General features: G+C 35.3%; 1 protein-coding gene across 1 annotated transcript in view; it reads left to right on the top strand.

Annotated features, from left to right (window-relative positions):
* Window positions 1-1,005: 1,005 nt before the first annotated feature.
* The window catches only part of LOC128994670 (MAP kinase-interacting serine/threonine-protein kinase 1-like), a 123,320-nt gene continuing 107,634 nt past the window's right edge, over window positions 1,006-16,691 (top strand). Inside the window, exon 1 of the mRNA XM_054419370.1 lies at window positions 1,006-1,067. Within this exon, the coding sequence (XP_054275345.1) occupies window positions 1,038-1,067 (30 nt within the window). The 5' untranslated portion in view covers window positions 1,006-1,037. The remainder of the gene's footprint in view (window positions 1,068-16,691) is intronic.

Raw genomic sequence — 16,691 nt, 5'->3', positions numbered from 1 at the left:
CAGCTGAAGCAAATTTTTTTTTGTTAATTCTGTCCGGTGCACTGTAGAGATCGTTTTTGTTAACAATTAGTTTTTTTGTTATTTCAGTAATTTAAAACCTCGTTTAGCAAAATGAAACTATATAATCATAAACAATATCTCATAGCCTTGTTATATAACCAAACAGTACAAGCACAAATCATGAAATCAACCCTAAAATAGTAGAAACAAAATTTCGTCGACACTTATACTTTACGCTATGCCCAGTGCAACGTCATTTGTTTATGTTTATGATTTATACAGGTTTTTATTCTAGTATTAGTGGTGTCACCGGACTTGAACTATAGGTCGGCCGCTTAGAAAACGACCTCCTCCAGCATTGGTTTAGCATTAGAGCGCAGGTCGTTTTCTAAGCGGCCGAACTATAGAACTAGACACGATAAACAAACTTCAAAATTATGGGAAGTCTACTAATTTATAACAATTTCATCGTGCAAAACGTCTTGCTTTTGCTAAAGTTGGGAAGGTTAAATCATTCACCAAAAAATACTTCTTGAATTATTAATTGGTGATTAAATAATAGTTTTAATCCAAATAATTGTTAAAATCATGCACTAAATAAGAATAAACTAAAGTTCAACGGATTCTGCCTTGTATCAATATTTATGGAAAATGCAAATTTTGAACATAATGAGTTATCTCATCTTAAGCTTGAACACTGAGTTAATTAGCGGTTATGTAGTATTATCTCAACTATCATTGCTCTCATTCAACACAAACACGGCGATTGTGTAGCCTACACGATAGATCACAAAGGGTACTTTCACCTTCAATAAACTATTGTAAAGTTACGAATACCATAATAAAATGTAAATAAATAATAAAAATAATAAATAAATAAATGGATTGAAAATAAACCTAGCATTATTCAAAGTCAATGCCTACATGCACTGTATGTAGTATCCATATACAACTACTACAGTTCACTTTGTTTGCCTTTGAGATTTTAATGTTGCAGCTGGGGAGAAAAAAGGTAGGTAGATAACGATGCGGGAGCGATGGAGTCGGCTCGGGATGGTAGAGAGAGGGTAAGTTTTATCAGTTTACATAATCACTGGAAGCCTTGACAAGAGTGATAACCATATCACTGTAAAGGCCGAAATTTGTTCTATCTGTTTATGCTATACTTACACCCTGTCTATCTTCTTAGGGTCTATTATCTGCATTGTGGTGCGGCCTAGGGTCTCTTGCCTTTGGCTATTAGGCCTACAAAGGCAAGGCAATTACTCTTGTTTATTTTCATTTCCGTAGGGATTGATAATTAAACGTCGCTTGATATTATCTCTGTAGTTACCATACGTATTTGGCTACACAATACCCACGCTGTCACTGTCGTTTTAATTTTCAAAGGATTAATAATAACAAACGCAAACAACAAAACCAGTAAACAAACATTTACCCTAGCTAACTTACTATAACTTATGAGAAACCACTGAAATATAAATACACCCAGACTGTGTCAAATTATGACTAAGACTGAAGTGTTCCTAAATTTTAATTTAAGCCGGGTTTACACAAACCCGATGCCAGTAGACAAGACAATTGTCATCACGTGGTTGCGGAATTGTCGTAGGCCAGGCAAGTTGAACAGAACCTGTTCACATGTGGCCAGCACTTGCCCAGGCATTTTACAGTGAACCAGGGTACTAGTGCCAAAAGACAAGACAGTGCTATTGGCCTCTACAACGTTTACACGGCGCCAATTGTCACGACAACTGGGTTTTCGAGGGGTGGGGGCCTCACTGGGCCCAGCTCATTGTCCTCAGTCTACTCCTGGAGACAACTGAATTTTGGGGCAATTGGCCTGAAGTGTTTACACGAAGCCAGTAATTTCAAGCCAGTCAGTTGTCTCCTGATATTTGTCTTGCCAACTGGCATCGTGTAAACCCGGCTTTAAGTACCGTAGTGTCTACTTAGAAAGTTGAAACTAAACCCTTTCTCCCCTCGTAGCCCTAGTAGATGTTTGTAAGCTAATAAGTTAACTTAGTCGATGTCTATTCCTTCGATAGTTGTCTTCCGGGAAATATTTTTAGTATCAATATTTTACTCCGATATATTGTTAATATAGATATTTTACTCCAATATTTTTGTAATTATTGTTAATAGCGTAGCTCTAAGAACTTAGTACCGTAGGCCTACCTATATTTTACTCTGACATTTATTTTTCACTTTCACTTGTCACTCGTCATGTCGGACTACAGCTACGAGGTGGCATGGCAACACTACACCAAAGTGTCAGTTTTTTTTTTTTTTTTTAATCAGCCACTGTAGGTATAATCAAAATCAAGCTATTAGCCTAACTGTTATTCTTCTCTTGCCCATCGGTATTTCAACACAATAAACAACCCATAGATCGGCAGTTAAACGGCCAGAGGGTTAACTTGAACCTAGAACCGGGAAATTATTTTGGGCAAAGATCTGATGTTAAAATAGAGTCTAAACCACGATCATTAGAGTTTTAAACTAGATTTGGGGAAAGCGGCACTTTTCGGATAAGTACCCGTCCAAAAAAAAAAACATTCAGAGGCAAACTTTTTTGGTTACCGTACCGTATAAATTAAATATTCATATTTTCCTGTAACTTACAAAATGTTAGCGGAATTTAAAGAGATATATTTAATTTATTTAGCATTTTGTCGATGTTTTGCTAAATATCAATGTTTTTCACCGATATATATATCGATATTTTGACTTTGATATTTTTTTGACATTGATGTTTAAAGGCAGATATAACTACCGATACTAATATCGATGTTACTGGTTCGATGTCTCAACACTAATGCTAAGTAGGCTATTAGGCTAAGCCTAATTAATTGTTTTTGAGGCAAGTGGTCAAATTTTATTGTTTATATGTTTAGAGCGCTGAAATAAGACTGCAATTAAGTTTATATTTCCTGAGGTAAAGCTTCCGAAGCCAAGTTGCACTAACAGTCGCAAGTAATAAACGACTAATTAACTCATCTTGCCAACAACTGTCAACTCTCCCAGTTTTGGCTCCATTTATATTGGCGGCAGACTGTCTACTTCTATTCACGTCATTTCCTCGGTCAGTGGCCAAACTATTTTTAAACTTCCCGGAGGTGTTCAATGTTTCAAATTATCTTGTGGAAAATTTTAGTGGACTTGTGGTGTAGCTTTCTTACCTAGGCTTAATAAGACTAAATACTGAAAGAGTTCTTCTACTGCTGCACATTCTTTTTGCAGTTAATTAAAGTGATAGAAATTGCTCTATGGACTAGTCTTGGGTTTGGAAACTAATCACAGCTTTTCCACATAGGCCTAAATTATCATATATTAACTTAATTGTTCCTTTACACATAAACTCTAGATAGCCTACACAAATTTTTAAGATATTCTACATATTTTGAAAATATTGTTAAAATCATGACATGTTTTAACTTTATGAAAAGTTAACATATAAACCATGGGCTTGATTTATTTTGTTTAATTTATAATGTGTGTTAATGGTCTTGAAATAATTTGGAAAACACGCTTAACAAGGGTAATTTAAAGGAAATTAGCCTATAGGAGCAGTTTTTAAAATCATTGTGCACAAATGTTACTCGTAGATATTTCAGTGGAAATCTGATCATACAAATAGAGGCTTAGCAGGTTTGCTGTGGCGGAGGGCAACTTTTAATATTACTTTGGTAAATTTGTTATTCCATAACGTAATTCATCTGCAAATACATAAATTCAATTTGAAAAATTAAAGCCATGGGATATCAAGAAATATAACATTTTCAAAAAATTTTATAGGCTAAATTTGATGACTAGAGTGTTTTCACTTATTGTTATTTTCGTGATTATCATCAATCATCATGTGATGATCACTTGGCATTGCAGCTGAGCTGTGATAACTTATCAAATTTCTCAGAATGTTGAGCCAATGTCTGCCAGTGCTGATTGTTATTACACTGGTTACATTACAATGTTGTGTAATGTGACTTTGTATTGGCTAGTTTGTAAAGCTCAATTGCTTGATTTTTGAGGCAATATTTTATAGAGTTGTTCAGTTTAAGAATTTTGTGGGAGTTGAGCATATGTGTATGATTAAAATTAAATCTGATTCTAATTTTTTTTTAGATGAAACAATGAGAGTTTTGGTCATAAAGTAGTATTGTAAGCAACATACTGTTTAGTAGCATATGTAGCTTTTTACTTCTAGATGAATAATGTTGGATCCAATGTTTTGGTGAATTTTTTAACACTATCTTCACAATTGACGAAGGGAAAGTGTTCGTTAATTTTGGAAAAGGCTGACATTTAAATATATATACCAGAATCATTTTTGTTTGAGCCTTTTATGATTGTTTATTTGATTTCCAGATAGGTTAGTTAGTTATAGATGATTATAAAGATATGACTCTGAGATAACAGGTTTCAAAAATTATTGGACATTTAACAAAATCAAACCATTACAAAAACCTATAGTGAATGTATTTTAAATTATGTTAACTGTATATTGCACTATTTTAAATTTAAATGTAGGCTTATGGTTATGTCAATGCCTGGTAAATAATTAGTCTAGTTTTAATATACCAAGTCCTGGGATTAATAAGCACTACATTACAACTTAAGTGGAGTTGTTAAAAAAATTTACAGTACTAAACATAAATTTATCTACACTGTGATGAAGGGCCGGGAAGTGCTGCTACATTAGTTTATTTCAGAATTAGCCTATATTAATAAATAACTTACACTATTTATTTTTTAGAGTTGGGAACGTGGAAATCATTAAAAGTAACTCGACACGTAGTGATACTACCCGTAACACACAGCTGTATCCATATCACGTCGGGTGGTTTGAAGGCGCTCCTTGGAAAATAAAAATCGTCTGCACAACTTGTTTAATAACTTTGGGTCATCTTGTTTATATTTTTGCTTTTTAATACTTAATAATATACTTGTTGACTAAGGCTCCAGTGATGATTAATATTTTATAAAAAAAAAATGTAAACAAATTATGGACATTTAAAAAAATTGATTTAAATCTACGGACTGTTTTTAGATGAAACGATTTAGATTGTAGAATCTGTGAATTTTTTTTACGTCTTACCATGTTTAGCATAAAGTATTGGGTTAAAAACCTAGATACTTATGCCACAAGTAGTATGTAATAAAATTTGTTGTCTTTTTCTGTATTCCCCGTCTAGCCACCATTGACCGTTATATTCTGTACTATATATAAATATACAAGTCGAGTATATACAGTTAATGGAAAACCCAAAGTTGTAATGTCCAAGTTTTGAAGTCTAGATTCTGCCCTGTCATTAGGCAGAAGGAACTTAGAACATGGCTTTAATATACACAAATAGTCGACGACAATATCATGATCATGTTTCAAGTTCCTTCCCACATAAATGCGTGGCTTTTTATCAATTAGTTGATATGGGGACGTACTTTAACCCAAAGAGCAAAGATGAGTGTAATGATCTGTGTAGCTTACTGACCAAGATCAGCTGTTTCATCAGTCGGAACCATTTAAAGCCCAACGATCAGGGACAGTATGATTGTAGTGCATGATGACAGTTTCTAATTTCTCCCTCCGGAGTCCTGGAGGGGCGAATTTCCAGACCCAGAAACGTCGTGAACATTTTCTTGATACTTTTAAAAACTTGAAAGAACACGTAGCACGTAGCGTGAGTCAGACCACCTACTGCATAGTACAAAGGTCACTTCAGCACGGAGTGGTAGTGAAGTGGTCAATGGTTGTACAATGTACTGTGTTGTATCTTTGACCTCTACTGATTGCTGATTGCTGCCTCAGCGTCTGGCTGCAGACCTTAACTCAGCACTAGCGGCGCCAGCGTTGTGGAAATACAATGACGTGAGATCGGGGAACACAACGTCTTGTGGATTGCAAAATTTAATACGTAATTATATTTTTTCCGTGAAATATTTTTATTTAATTTTTAGTGTATTTCCCATATAGCGAATAAGGTATTGCCGTATGTCTCGGTCACCACAGGGATGTATTTAAGTGTCCGTTAGTAAGATTACTCGAGTAAAAATGACCTTTTTTGATGAAATTTTGTACGAAAACTAAACCTACGGTTTAAATTAATTAAGTTCGCGAACCAGCCTGATCGGAATATGGGAACGGCGTTCAATCGGGGGTTTTATTGATCAATTATAGGGTTTACCCATTTTTGACCAATAAAACATAAAATTTGCAATCTCTTAACCATTTTGTAGAACTGGAAGAAAACCCAAATAATTACTGTGTTAAAGCGTTGTTGGACGCTTAATGGTTACGGAGGATAGTTAAAAAATACCCCCGCCGCAGCAAACCTGCAGACTAAGCGAATTTCCATTTGCCTGATTTGATTTTTAATTAAATCTATTCAAATAACATTAGGTTTAACGAGTACCTAGGTTTGCTGCCTACTGGGTAATTAAAGTGTGTTTTTTATTAAAATATTAATAGCTTGGTATAAAATAAATAGATTGGCCAAGTTTGATCCAAATTTGTGCATAAACAAGCAAACTACAAAAGTTAACTTATTCTCCATAAGAATAACATGGGAATTTTTAATTTATAATTTTCTCCGTAACCAATAACCATACAAAAACACTTCAATATACTGAATTATTTGTTTTTTTTAAGCTCTTCAAAATGGTCTAGAAGAAATTTGGGAAATTTTATGTTTTGAGGGTCAAAAATGAGAAAAACCAATTTTTACCCCATAAATCCCCCCATAAAACCCCGTTCCCATGGTCCGATCATGCTGGTTCGCGAACTCGTTCGAATAAACGTAGGTTTACACGTTTGTACCAAATTTAATCGAAATCGGATCATTTTTGCTCGAGTTATCTATATATATATATGAGTTATATATATATGAATTTGAACGGATGGTATTTTTGGCTTCTAGGGACATCAAAATGAAAAAGTAAATCGGTCCCGGGACTAAGTCTTACCATGAGACCTACGGTAATAGCTTATTCCCTATAGGGAAATTCGCTAAAAACGTATAAATTTTAATTTCCAATGCTATGCTTTTTAGTTTGTTTGACTATAAACATATTTTGATCTAATTTGGAAAAATCTTTTCTTACTAGACTAAGCTAGTAATATTATTTCACCTTGCATGTAGCAGCAACCCTCGTAAAACTAATAGTAGTTAAATAGGGAATATTTGATTGAAAATCCAATCAGGGGAATGGGAATTCGCTTGGTCTGCAGGTTTGCTGCGGTTCGGGGCATTTTAGTGTTTGTAAAAGTGGGAAATTTCCTGTAACGTTTTGTAAGTTTGGCAATAAACTGTAATCGGTTTGTTATGGTGCTACGATTTAGTAACGAATACTTTAATTTTAACGTCTAGAGTATTTCGTGTTGTGAACACTTATTGTCTACATTTTAACTGGGAAACCAAGAGTCTTTTGAAGTAATTAATAAATTAATCTAGGTGTTCAGGAAAAAATGTATAGGCTAACACTAATATAGTCCATGTGTTAGTGACCCTGCAGATCACAAAGGGTTTAAAAAACCAAGACACAAATACAAATCTAACTTGAGTGTGTGCTTTAGTGAAGCGATCTGTTTTTTCCCCTTTTTTTCTAGGACACGAGTCTGGAAGTGTTTTTCACATAACTTCAGGCTAGACCTAGGGGTTGCGGTATTATCACTTAGATAAAATCCATTGGTGGCTTGGCGGGGATCGAACCCGGGATCACAGGGACTGAAGTCCCGCGCTCTAACCACTACGCCAAGCTCGCTCCCCGAAGTTATATGTGTAGAATTTTTATTAACGAAAATTACTGTTTAATTAGCCATGAACTGAAGGCCCGACTATCAAGATCGAGGACATAGCGTAGCACAGTTTCAAACCATCAAGAAGTTCATGACACTTCTCATTATTGAACAAATGGTCTTGATTGTTTGGCAAGCATTGTAACTACTTAGAATCAGAAACAAAAACACTATTCAAGATAAACAACATATAATCTTTGCTATAACCCATAAGTCAAGTTCAGTACATGCAAGTACATGGTACCTGGATAAGAAGACCCTTAATAACAAGTGGCGCTTGATAACAAGTGTCATTTTCAAATACCCATGATTTTATATTGCCCTTAAATGCATGTTATTGCAAACCTCTATAAGGAGTCAGCCTTGATAAAAAGTCATATTTCATCATCCCCATGAGGGTCTTCTTATCAAGGTTCTACTGTATAACGTTTACACGAGTGGACCCGTGCGCAGGTTGCGCTTTTTAATGGTGATCAACATTTAATTCCAAGGTAAAAATAGACTAATAGACATCATAACACTACTATTAGACACTAGACACACATTTTAATAACGCAATAGGCCTACCCTTTTACTTCTCAAAGATCTAAATCCACACCAATAAATACTAAAGATTTACCTATCTGAATCAAGTTACAACTATCCAAAAAGTAGAGCATTTTAAATCAGTTTTCATAAACTGTCGGCTGTATCTTGTTTACAACCTCACTGTGGAAACATTGAATGGAGGATCAGCTGTTATATTACAATTATAATATTCGAACAGTTAAAGAGCATTTGTCAGCAACAATGGATCTTTGAAATTGAAACGCAAGGAGATGAAGCCCATTCGCAGATGTGCTGGACCATAAGCCATAAGGCGGTGACACACTATCGATCTTTTCCCCGATCAAGACCCCGAACCGAGCAGGGAGAAGGACATAGCGTGTGTAGGAGATAAATATCAGCAAAATTTTACTCCGAACATTTCCCCGAACATGACCAAGACCAGACGAATTCTACCGGGTAATGGTTAGCTGGTCCCGTAATCCGAGGGTCGAAAAAGGTTGGGGCAATAAAACGACTCCACTGGTCCCGAGAGGTCCAGGTAGTTTTGGGGCGGCTAATCCAGTGGGGCAATGAGGCATGAAGCGTGATGTAAACAAACAATAAATATTTGCAGTCCTGTCCTCGGCAATGAATGGTGCGAATTTTGGAATTCCCTCGCCAGGTCATCATCCCATCGCGAAGCTCTAAACAATGCATCACTTCACTCTACACGTCAACAACAGCAAATACTTGCAGCGCTCTCGGTATCAAAGAATGTTGCGAATTTGGGGTTTTGTAGCACTCACCTATCATAAGGGAAGTTGATAAATATACCTTTAAACATCTATGAGAGAAGTAAACAAAATTGAGTACAAGAGGTAGTACTGTAATAAGCAAAGTTAGTAGGGATATTTATGTTCAAAATCAAATATGTTAAGGGGAGAGAAGGAACGTGGAGGAAAAAGAAGACTGTAGCAATGAAATACTTCATCGACAAAAAGCTAGAATCTCTTTCAACAGGGGAGATCGACCTGGTCACTTTTAGCGAATTTCCCCTATAGGGAATAGGCTATTACCGTAGTACTCATGGTGAGACCTGGACCCGGGACCGATTTATGATTTCGTTTTGAGGTCCCTAGAGGCAAAAAACACCATCCATTCAAATCTATATATATAATTCCGTAAGTCAAATTTTTGTAAAGAAATTGTGAGTGACTGGATGGTTGTAGAAGGATGGGAGGGGTCTTATTTTAAAGGTCTTGACGTGAATTTTGAGGAAAAACTATTCATTTTTCTTATTTTTTTACCATAAATTCACAACAGAATAAAACTTTTCCCATTAAAACAACATGGGGTTTAATTTGAAATTAAAACAGCTGTGCCACAGATTTGAAAACAGTGATCAATACACGCATTTGGTTTACTTTTAGCCAGTCAACTATGAAATGTATACTATAATAAAACTGAAATATTGAAGATTAGTCGGAAAAACGTCTGCATTCTTTGTTTATATTTAAATCATATACTCAAGTTTCATTTTTTCATGCTTTTACGTTATTGTCGTGTTAAAGGAATAAATGACATAGAATAAATATTCTGTATAAATAATCAAAGAGTCTAAATTAAATCTAACTTCTGTTTTGTTTTTATTTTTAAATCATATGTTCAAGTTTATTTTAAATGACGTTGTTTTCTTTATATTTCATCACATTTTAAGGTTAAGGTTGTGTGAATATATACAACTAAAATAACCTATAAATGTTATTGGTTCTAAAATGGTGTATTTGCATTCCTTCGTAAGTAAATTTTTTTAATGCAGTGAATATACAACGTAGAGTAGTCATATTCGATCATACTTTTATAAAATCACCAGGGATTCAAGATGTTTTGGTATGTAGGCTGCTGGATATATATTCTTTTAATTATAAGTACTGTAATTAATATGAACGCCAGGGGAATACCACAAAGGCGGGGAACTGTTCATAGGAATGACAGTGCGCGTAGGAGAGCAAGAGTAGATAATGACGAACTTAATCAAGATATGTTACAACCCCTTTTTAGGAGACCCATGGTAGACGAGAGAAATGTAAATATTCATGATGCAGGATTACTGGACCAAGAGTGCATTCAATGTAGTGCTCTTCATTTTAGAGAAGAACTAACGAATAATCATTTTATGACATGTTGCCATAACGGACTTATTAACCTTCCTCAGTCAAAAACTAATGTAGAACTTAAAAGTTTGTTTGAAGAGAGCCCACAACTGTATAAATTCATTCGACAATGCAACAGTGCGATGGCTTTTGCTTATTTTTCAGCCAGTAAGAAAGATATTCCAGGAAAAAGACCATACTGTTTCAAAATTCAAGGACAGATTTATCGTTCAATCTCAGATTTGCTGCCTCAACAATCAACATGATGAAGACCCCGTGTATGGCCAATTGTACATTATTGACACATCAACAGCAACAGAAATTCGTCAAAGGCGTCGAGAAAATAGTGACTTAAAACCTGAAATATTGTCAAAACTAGCTGAAATTCTATTAGAAAATCCATTTGCACAAATTTACAAAAGAGCTTCGGAAGAAATGGTTGTACAAGGTGACAGTGAATTAGAACTTAGGTTTGTAGACAGGATAAATATGGATCGTCGTAGGTATAATAAGCCTACTGCAGATGAAATTGCAGGCGTCTTCAATTCATCTGAAGGCGAACCTCCAATGAATTTTTAAAATTCCAAACAGGGAAGCTTTTATTTATCCTCATTAACCACAAGACCAAAGCTACCTTAGTAAACCAGTATTTATTCACAAACAATGATATGTTTGCTGCCTTTTCATGTTAAACCACTGGAGTGATTCAAATTATTTATTGAAAATGACATCAACAAAAGCAAACAAAGAAGAACAACAAACTGGTTTTTACACAAAAGATATGGTGTAGGGATGCCTATTCTGACACATAGATAATGTTATTCTGAGTTTGTTTAAATACCGGTATTGCAAAAAGTTGTTTTACATTTGAGCTTTTTAGGGACTTATGTCCCTACAAGCCACTAGTTCATATATAACACCACACCGTCCGTTAGCGCGATAACTCGAGCAAAAATGTTCCGATTTTGATGAAATTTGGTACAAACGTGTAAACTTATGTGTATTCGAATGAGTTCGCGAACCAGCATGTCGGACTATGGGAACAGGGGTTTATGGGGAGTTTTATGGTGTTTTCCCATTTTTGACCCTAAAAACTTAAAATTTAACAATTTCTTTTCAAACCATTTTGTAGAGCTTAAAAAACAAATTATTTAGTATATTAAAGCGTTATTATGCGCCTAATTGTTACGGAGAAAATTCCAAAAATCTGTTTTAAAATTCCCATGTTATTCTTATGGAGAATAAGTTAACTGTTGTAGTTTGCTTGTTTATGAACATATTTTGATCAAATTTGGAAAATGCATTAATTTTATACTAAAATATTAATATTTTACAAAAAAAAAAAACACACATTGTTACCCTCCCTGTTGCAGCAAACCTAAGTAGGTAGGCATATTCGTTAAACTAATGTTATTTAAATAGGGAATAAATGTGAAATTTTAAGGGTACATTTTAGTGTAAAACTAATCAGGCAAATGGAAAATCGCTTAGTCTGCAGGTTTGCTGCGGCGGGGGTTTTTAAAAATGTGTATCAAACGTTTCCTTACCCAGAGAGGTTTAGTCGAGGGGAATAGAGTCTGTAAATATAGTTTTTAGTCATTTGTAATATGGTAGTTTGTTTGTAAAATCTTTGTAAGCATTCAATTTGTCGTATTTTTCGTTTTTTCGTATATTTTATGAGTTTTTTGTTTTGTTATCAATTGTAAATATCTTTTCCACAATTTAATTTCATATATCATCGTATTTGATCTGGTTTTTGATCAATGTTTATGTCAATTTTTGTGAAATATGTTTTTAAATGTACTTAGGTATTATTAAATCGTAAATATTTATCTTTTAGCTGTGTGCCCGTTCTACGCACGGGGATCTTATAGTGGTCAGTTGAAACCTTCCAATATAAAGAACAGCAGTTGGTTTGCATATTTTCAAATTACTTTACACTTTACACAACCACCATTGAAGTGCCGTCAATAAGTTTAAACCTTTTATGTAAGCTATTGGTAATGCTTATGTAAAAAATGTAAGTTTCCCAGCCATATAAAACACTGATTCAAGGTATTTTTCCCGGTTATCAAAACTCAAGAAAACTTTTATACACAAAGAATCTCTATTTTCATTTACGGCTACCCCACAAATTATTGAACTTGCGATTAATTAAATCCGTTATGTAAGGAAAAACTGTTTTAATCCAACTTGGTTTGGATTTGCTTTTGAAACGTGATCGGAAATGATTGCGGTATTTGTAAATAACATTAAATGTAAACATATCAGTGACATCTAGAGAAAAATAATCTTGATCCGAACAGCTGTTCGCTATTTCATAGATGATTATGTGATAAAAATTGGGAGAAAACTTGACAAAAATCGCACAAAATTGGGTTTTTAAACGTCCGTAAGTTTATTTAAAAAGTAGTGAGGCCATATTTTAATAGCTAAAGACACTCTCGCCAATCCATTGAATACATTAAAATGATTCCGATCTTGATAGGTACTCTCGTTTTTCAGGAGAAGGCCGCGTAAATGGCTCTTGGGCCGTGACAGACGGAAGACAGGCAGACAGAAATTGAGATGAGACTTGTTTCGGCTTCTTTAATGTATAAAACGTAAAAATAACCTAAAAATTTATGATTCTGAGCAATGTACATACAACACTCTAGTTTTATTTATATCGATTGTTTTAAACACATGTCTCTGTATATTTTTTCAGTTCTTTTAACGCATTTGTATTTTGTAATAAATATTTTCAGCATGAAATAATCGAAAATTGTTCACAACACTGTGTATTAGTATCCTTAGGAATTAAAACCCACTGAATTCTATAACATGCCATATTACTGATACTCATTCGCTGAATCACCTTTTAAACACTTGAAAGTATATAAACATTAATGCTGTACTTTTTAATGTTACTGGTAACACTATCTAAATCTATCAAACACTCTCCAAACATGTGTTTTTAGAGACAACGAAACACCTCAGGCCCCTTCCTCCTACTGATGAATGGGCATTGATAGCTATATAGACACTAGCCGTAATCCTGTTAGACAAATTACAAAGGGGCTGCCGACGGGACCAGTGGAAGTGCGGATTAAGAGACCTTACTTGAGACTGGGACCAGTAGAAGTAGGGTACCTGGCTTACGGGACCAGTTGAGTCTGCCCCATTCTACCGAGCGCGGCAAAAGGAAGTTTGGAGAGAGATAGAGAGTGTGTGCGAGTGAGAGCGCGGAAGCAGTGCCGTTAAAAGTCGCATTTTGAAAACTTGTCGCAAAAATAAAATATTCTAGAAAGGATGCTTAGTTATATCTATTGATTTCTATTGGTTTTATTCATTGAAATAACGTTACAGAATGATAATTTTAATTGCCTTTAATAATATTAATGTTTATATTATTTTTGAAAGAATTTAAGTCAACATCAATTACATAATTCAACCTTAATATTATTGATATAATTGATTTAACGGTTTCTACACTTTCAACCTTGACCAAACAAACCACAAACATTACATCTTAAATGATTATAATATATAACGGCAACATATTACCCAACATTTATTTATTTTACCAATTAAAGAGTTTAATTGCCATATTAAATCAGAACTATCAATGCTAGCGCAGGCGGCCGCTCGGTGCGTCGCTCGCGACGATGTACGGGGCAAAAATGTACCGTGACACACTATCGTACATCGGACCGATCTTTTCTTTGATCTTTCGCCAAAAAACCGCCTCCAGAGCGCTCGTCTCCCTGCTCGGCCTGATGTCTTGTTCGGCGTCTTGATCGGTGTACGGACCCGTGACACACTATCGAACATCCTCCCTTCGACCTCCCTTCTCCCTTCTCCCTGCTCGGTTCGGGGTCTTGTTCGGGGGAAAGATCGATAGTGTGTCACCGTCTTTATGATACCACAATCGTAAAAGGTGACTGAGTAAAACACCTGAAAAGGAGGTGTTAAACTTACATATAATCCCCTTATTGTATTTAACGTACTGTGTCTAGATATACATTACATATTACTAGAAGTTTCGTTTTAAAACTTGCGTTCAATTTAGTATTGATCTTAATTCTTACAATACCTACATTTTCTGACAGAGTAAAAAATAATGGTTCCCATCCTACCCATCTACATTTCCGTGTTCCCAGTTATTTTAACGTGTATATAGTTTAAAAGGAGTGACTGACAGCTGTAGAGTGTAGACCTCGCAGTAAGGCCGCGACACAGCGGGTCAACAGACTGTTTCTGGGACACGGCGAACTCTCGGGACCGGTCGATATGCTATACTTTGGTTTTTGTCGTCTTTGACTTACTTTTTACGCCATCTGTGAAAAAATTTTTTGAGACTTCTGATGGAAATCGTTGAGCTATAATTATAACTGGATGTAACTCGAGTTGAAAAAATTCCTAGATTAAACATTCTCTTGTTTTTTTTTCAGGTGAAAACCATTTTAAGGTTAACTTTGCCCGGTTTAAATGTAGAATGTGATTTGTTTGCTTATTTGTTTTTTGTTATTTTATGAAGCTGGAGCTATTTTAAAATAAAACGATATGTTTGTTAAGCATTGCTTGCCCGATGTTATTGGGACCGATACTGTGATATCTAATACTTTTAGTACTTTAAATGGCGACCATACAAAGTAGGCATTTTAAGCCAAGTATGAATGGAGATGAGTGTAGGATGAGTGGCGCGATCTTGTAGTCTTTGTAGTCTTGTTAGTGACTAAGGCCGACATATTCCTTAGACACAGCTGTTAATTAATGGGGTGCTAATCGCACATTTTTGCTTTGGTATATACGATTTGGTCTAATTATCAGGATAGTACTGCGGATAGTCGTAGTACTCACTAGTGCGGTCGTTAATCCACACCAGGGAGTATCGTATCCACAGTGCATGTCTATAAGTATCCACGATTCGTGACCTCCTAGTAGCTGGATTACAGGACGTCGAGAGGACGGGTGTGGATTTTGTGGAGAGAGAAATTTATTGTGAATATCAGTCCGCGCATAGTCCGCGTACTCAACTGTCACAAACACTAAACTTCCTTCAGACTTAACAATAGGATGAAAAGTCTTGCATTATTTCAATTCAATGATGGATGACAAAAACCTCTTTTTTTCTACGTTGGCAAGGGAGTTTACTTGCTATCTTCGACTTACAATACACTATTACTTTTTCCACCCATCGACGATGAATATCCTGAATACATGTTCGTTTGTGGTTCTTATTACGTTGTATCAAAACCACGTGGGATAACGGCGTCCAATCACAGCATCGCACAATCAGTCGCTCATTGAGGGTTGGCAATCGCCAAATTACGTTCCCAATGGCAAAGGATGACGTCATCGGGTCAGTGACTGGCACAAGGTAATGGTAAACATCTCCAGTAGGAGGGGGTGGCCTAGAAACGACCTGTACAATGGTAACCGGTGAGGCCGCCAAGGAGTACCACAGGGATGTGTTTTAGGGCTTGTTCTTTTTATTTCTGATAGTAGTTTATCGGCGGATGCACTTTGCACCGCCAGTCGAAGGAATTTACAAGGACCAATTTGTGGTCCCCCAATTGCTATTGTATAGGCTACATAGACAATGGCAAAACCAGGTCAATGATGACCAGACCAAACTGTCCCTTCTTGACTCTTGTTTCCCTTCCCTATCAAATTTCCTCGATTCATCTGTCCATGTTTGAGATGAATTTACTATAAATAATAACGCAAAAAAATTTAATGAAGCAATTCGATTTGCTAAGGAACGCTTTTAATTCATGGTGCATTTTACTTCCCCAGAGAACGCATGAGTTTTAAAATATACTGTTATTTTTTTAGATAATTGCTTTTTTTAAATTGGTTAGATTAGAAACTAACTGAGTAGTTAACAACAAAATTAAATATTAGTTAACTTTATAATTTCTTCTGAATTGTTGTGTTCTGGCGTTACCGCAACATAAGCAAAATGACAACACTGGAAACTGTATTTTAAAATAAGAGAAAAACACCTTAGAATTAGTCCACGTCATCGCACATAGACGTTATGTATATAAAACACAGGTCATCAAAACAAGGTTCAGAGTTTACCGTATAATGATATACTTGCTCCATTTAAAGTACACAGTACTAATAATGTATACATATGTTTACATTATTTGTGTTTGTCTCAAAACTGCTATCCGCGATATTATTTAATTATTATATGTACGTTTTGTCGTTTATATGGTACTAGA

Source organism: Macrosteles quadrilineatus, unplaced genomic scaffold, assembly GCF_028750875.1.
Source record: "Macrosteles quadrilineatus isolate MER2022 unplaced genomic scaffold, UCM_ALF_1.0 Scaffold_5__1_contigs__length_97177068, whole genome shotgun sequence".
NCBI lineage: Eukaryota > Metazoa > Arthropoda > Insecta > Hemiptera > Cicadellidae > Macrosteles > Macrosteles quadrilineatus.
This window is presented reverse-complemented; position numbering and strand designations above follow the sequence as displayed.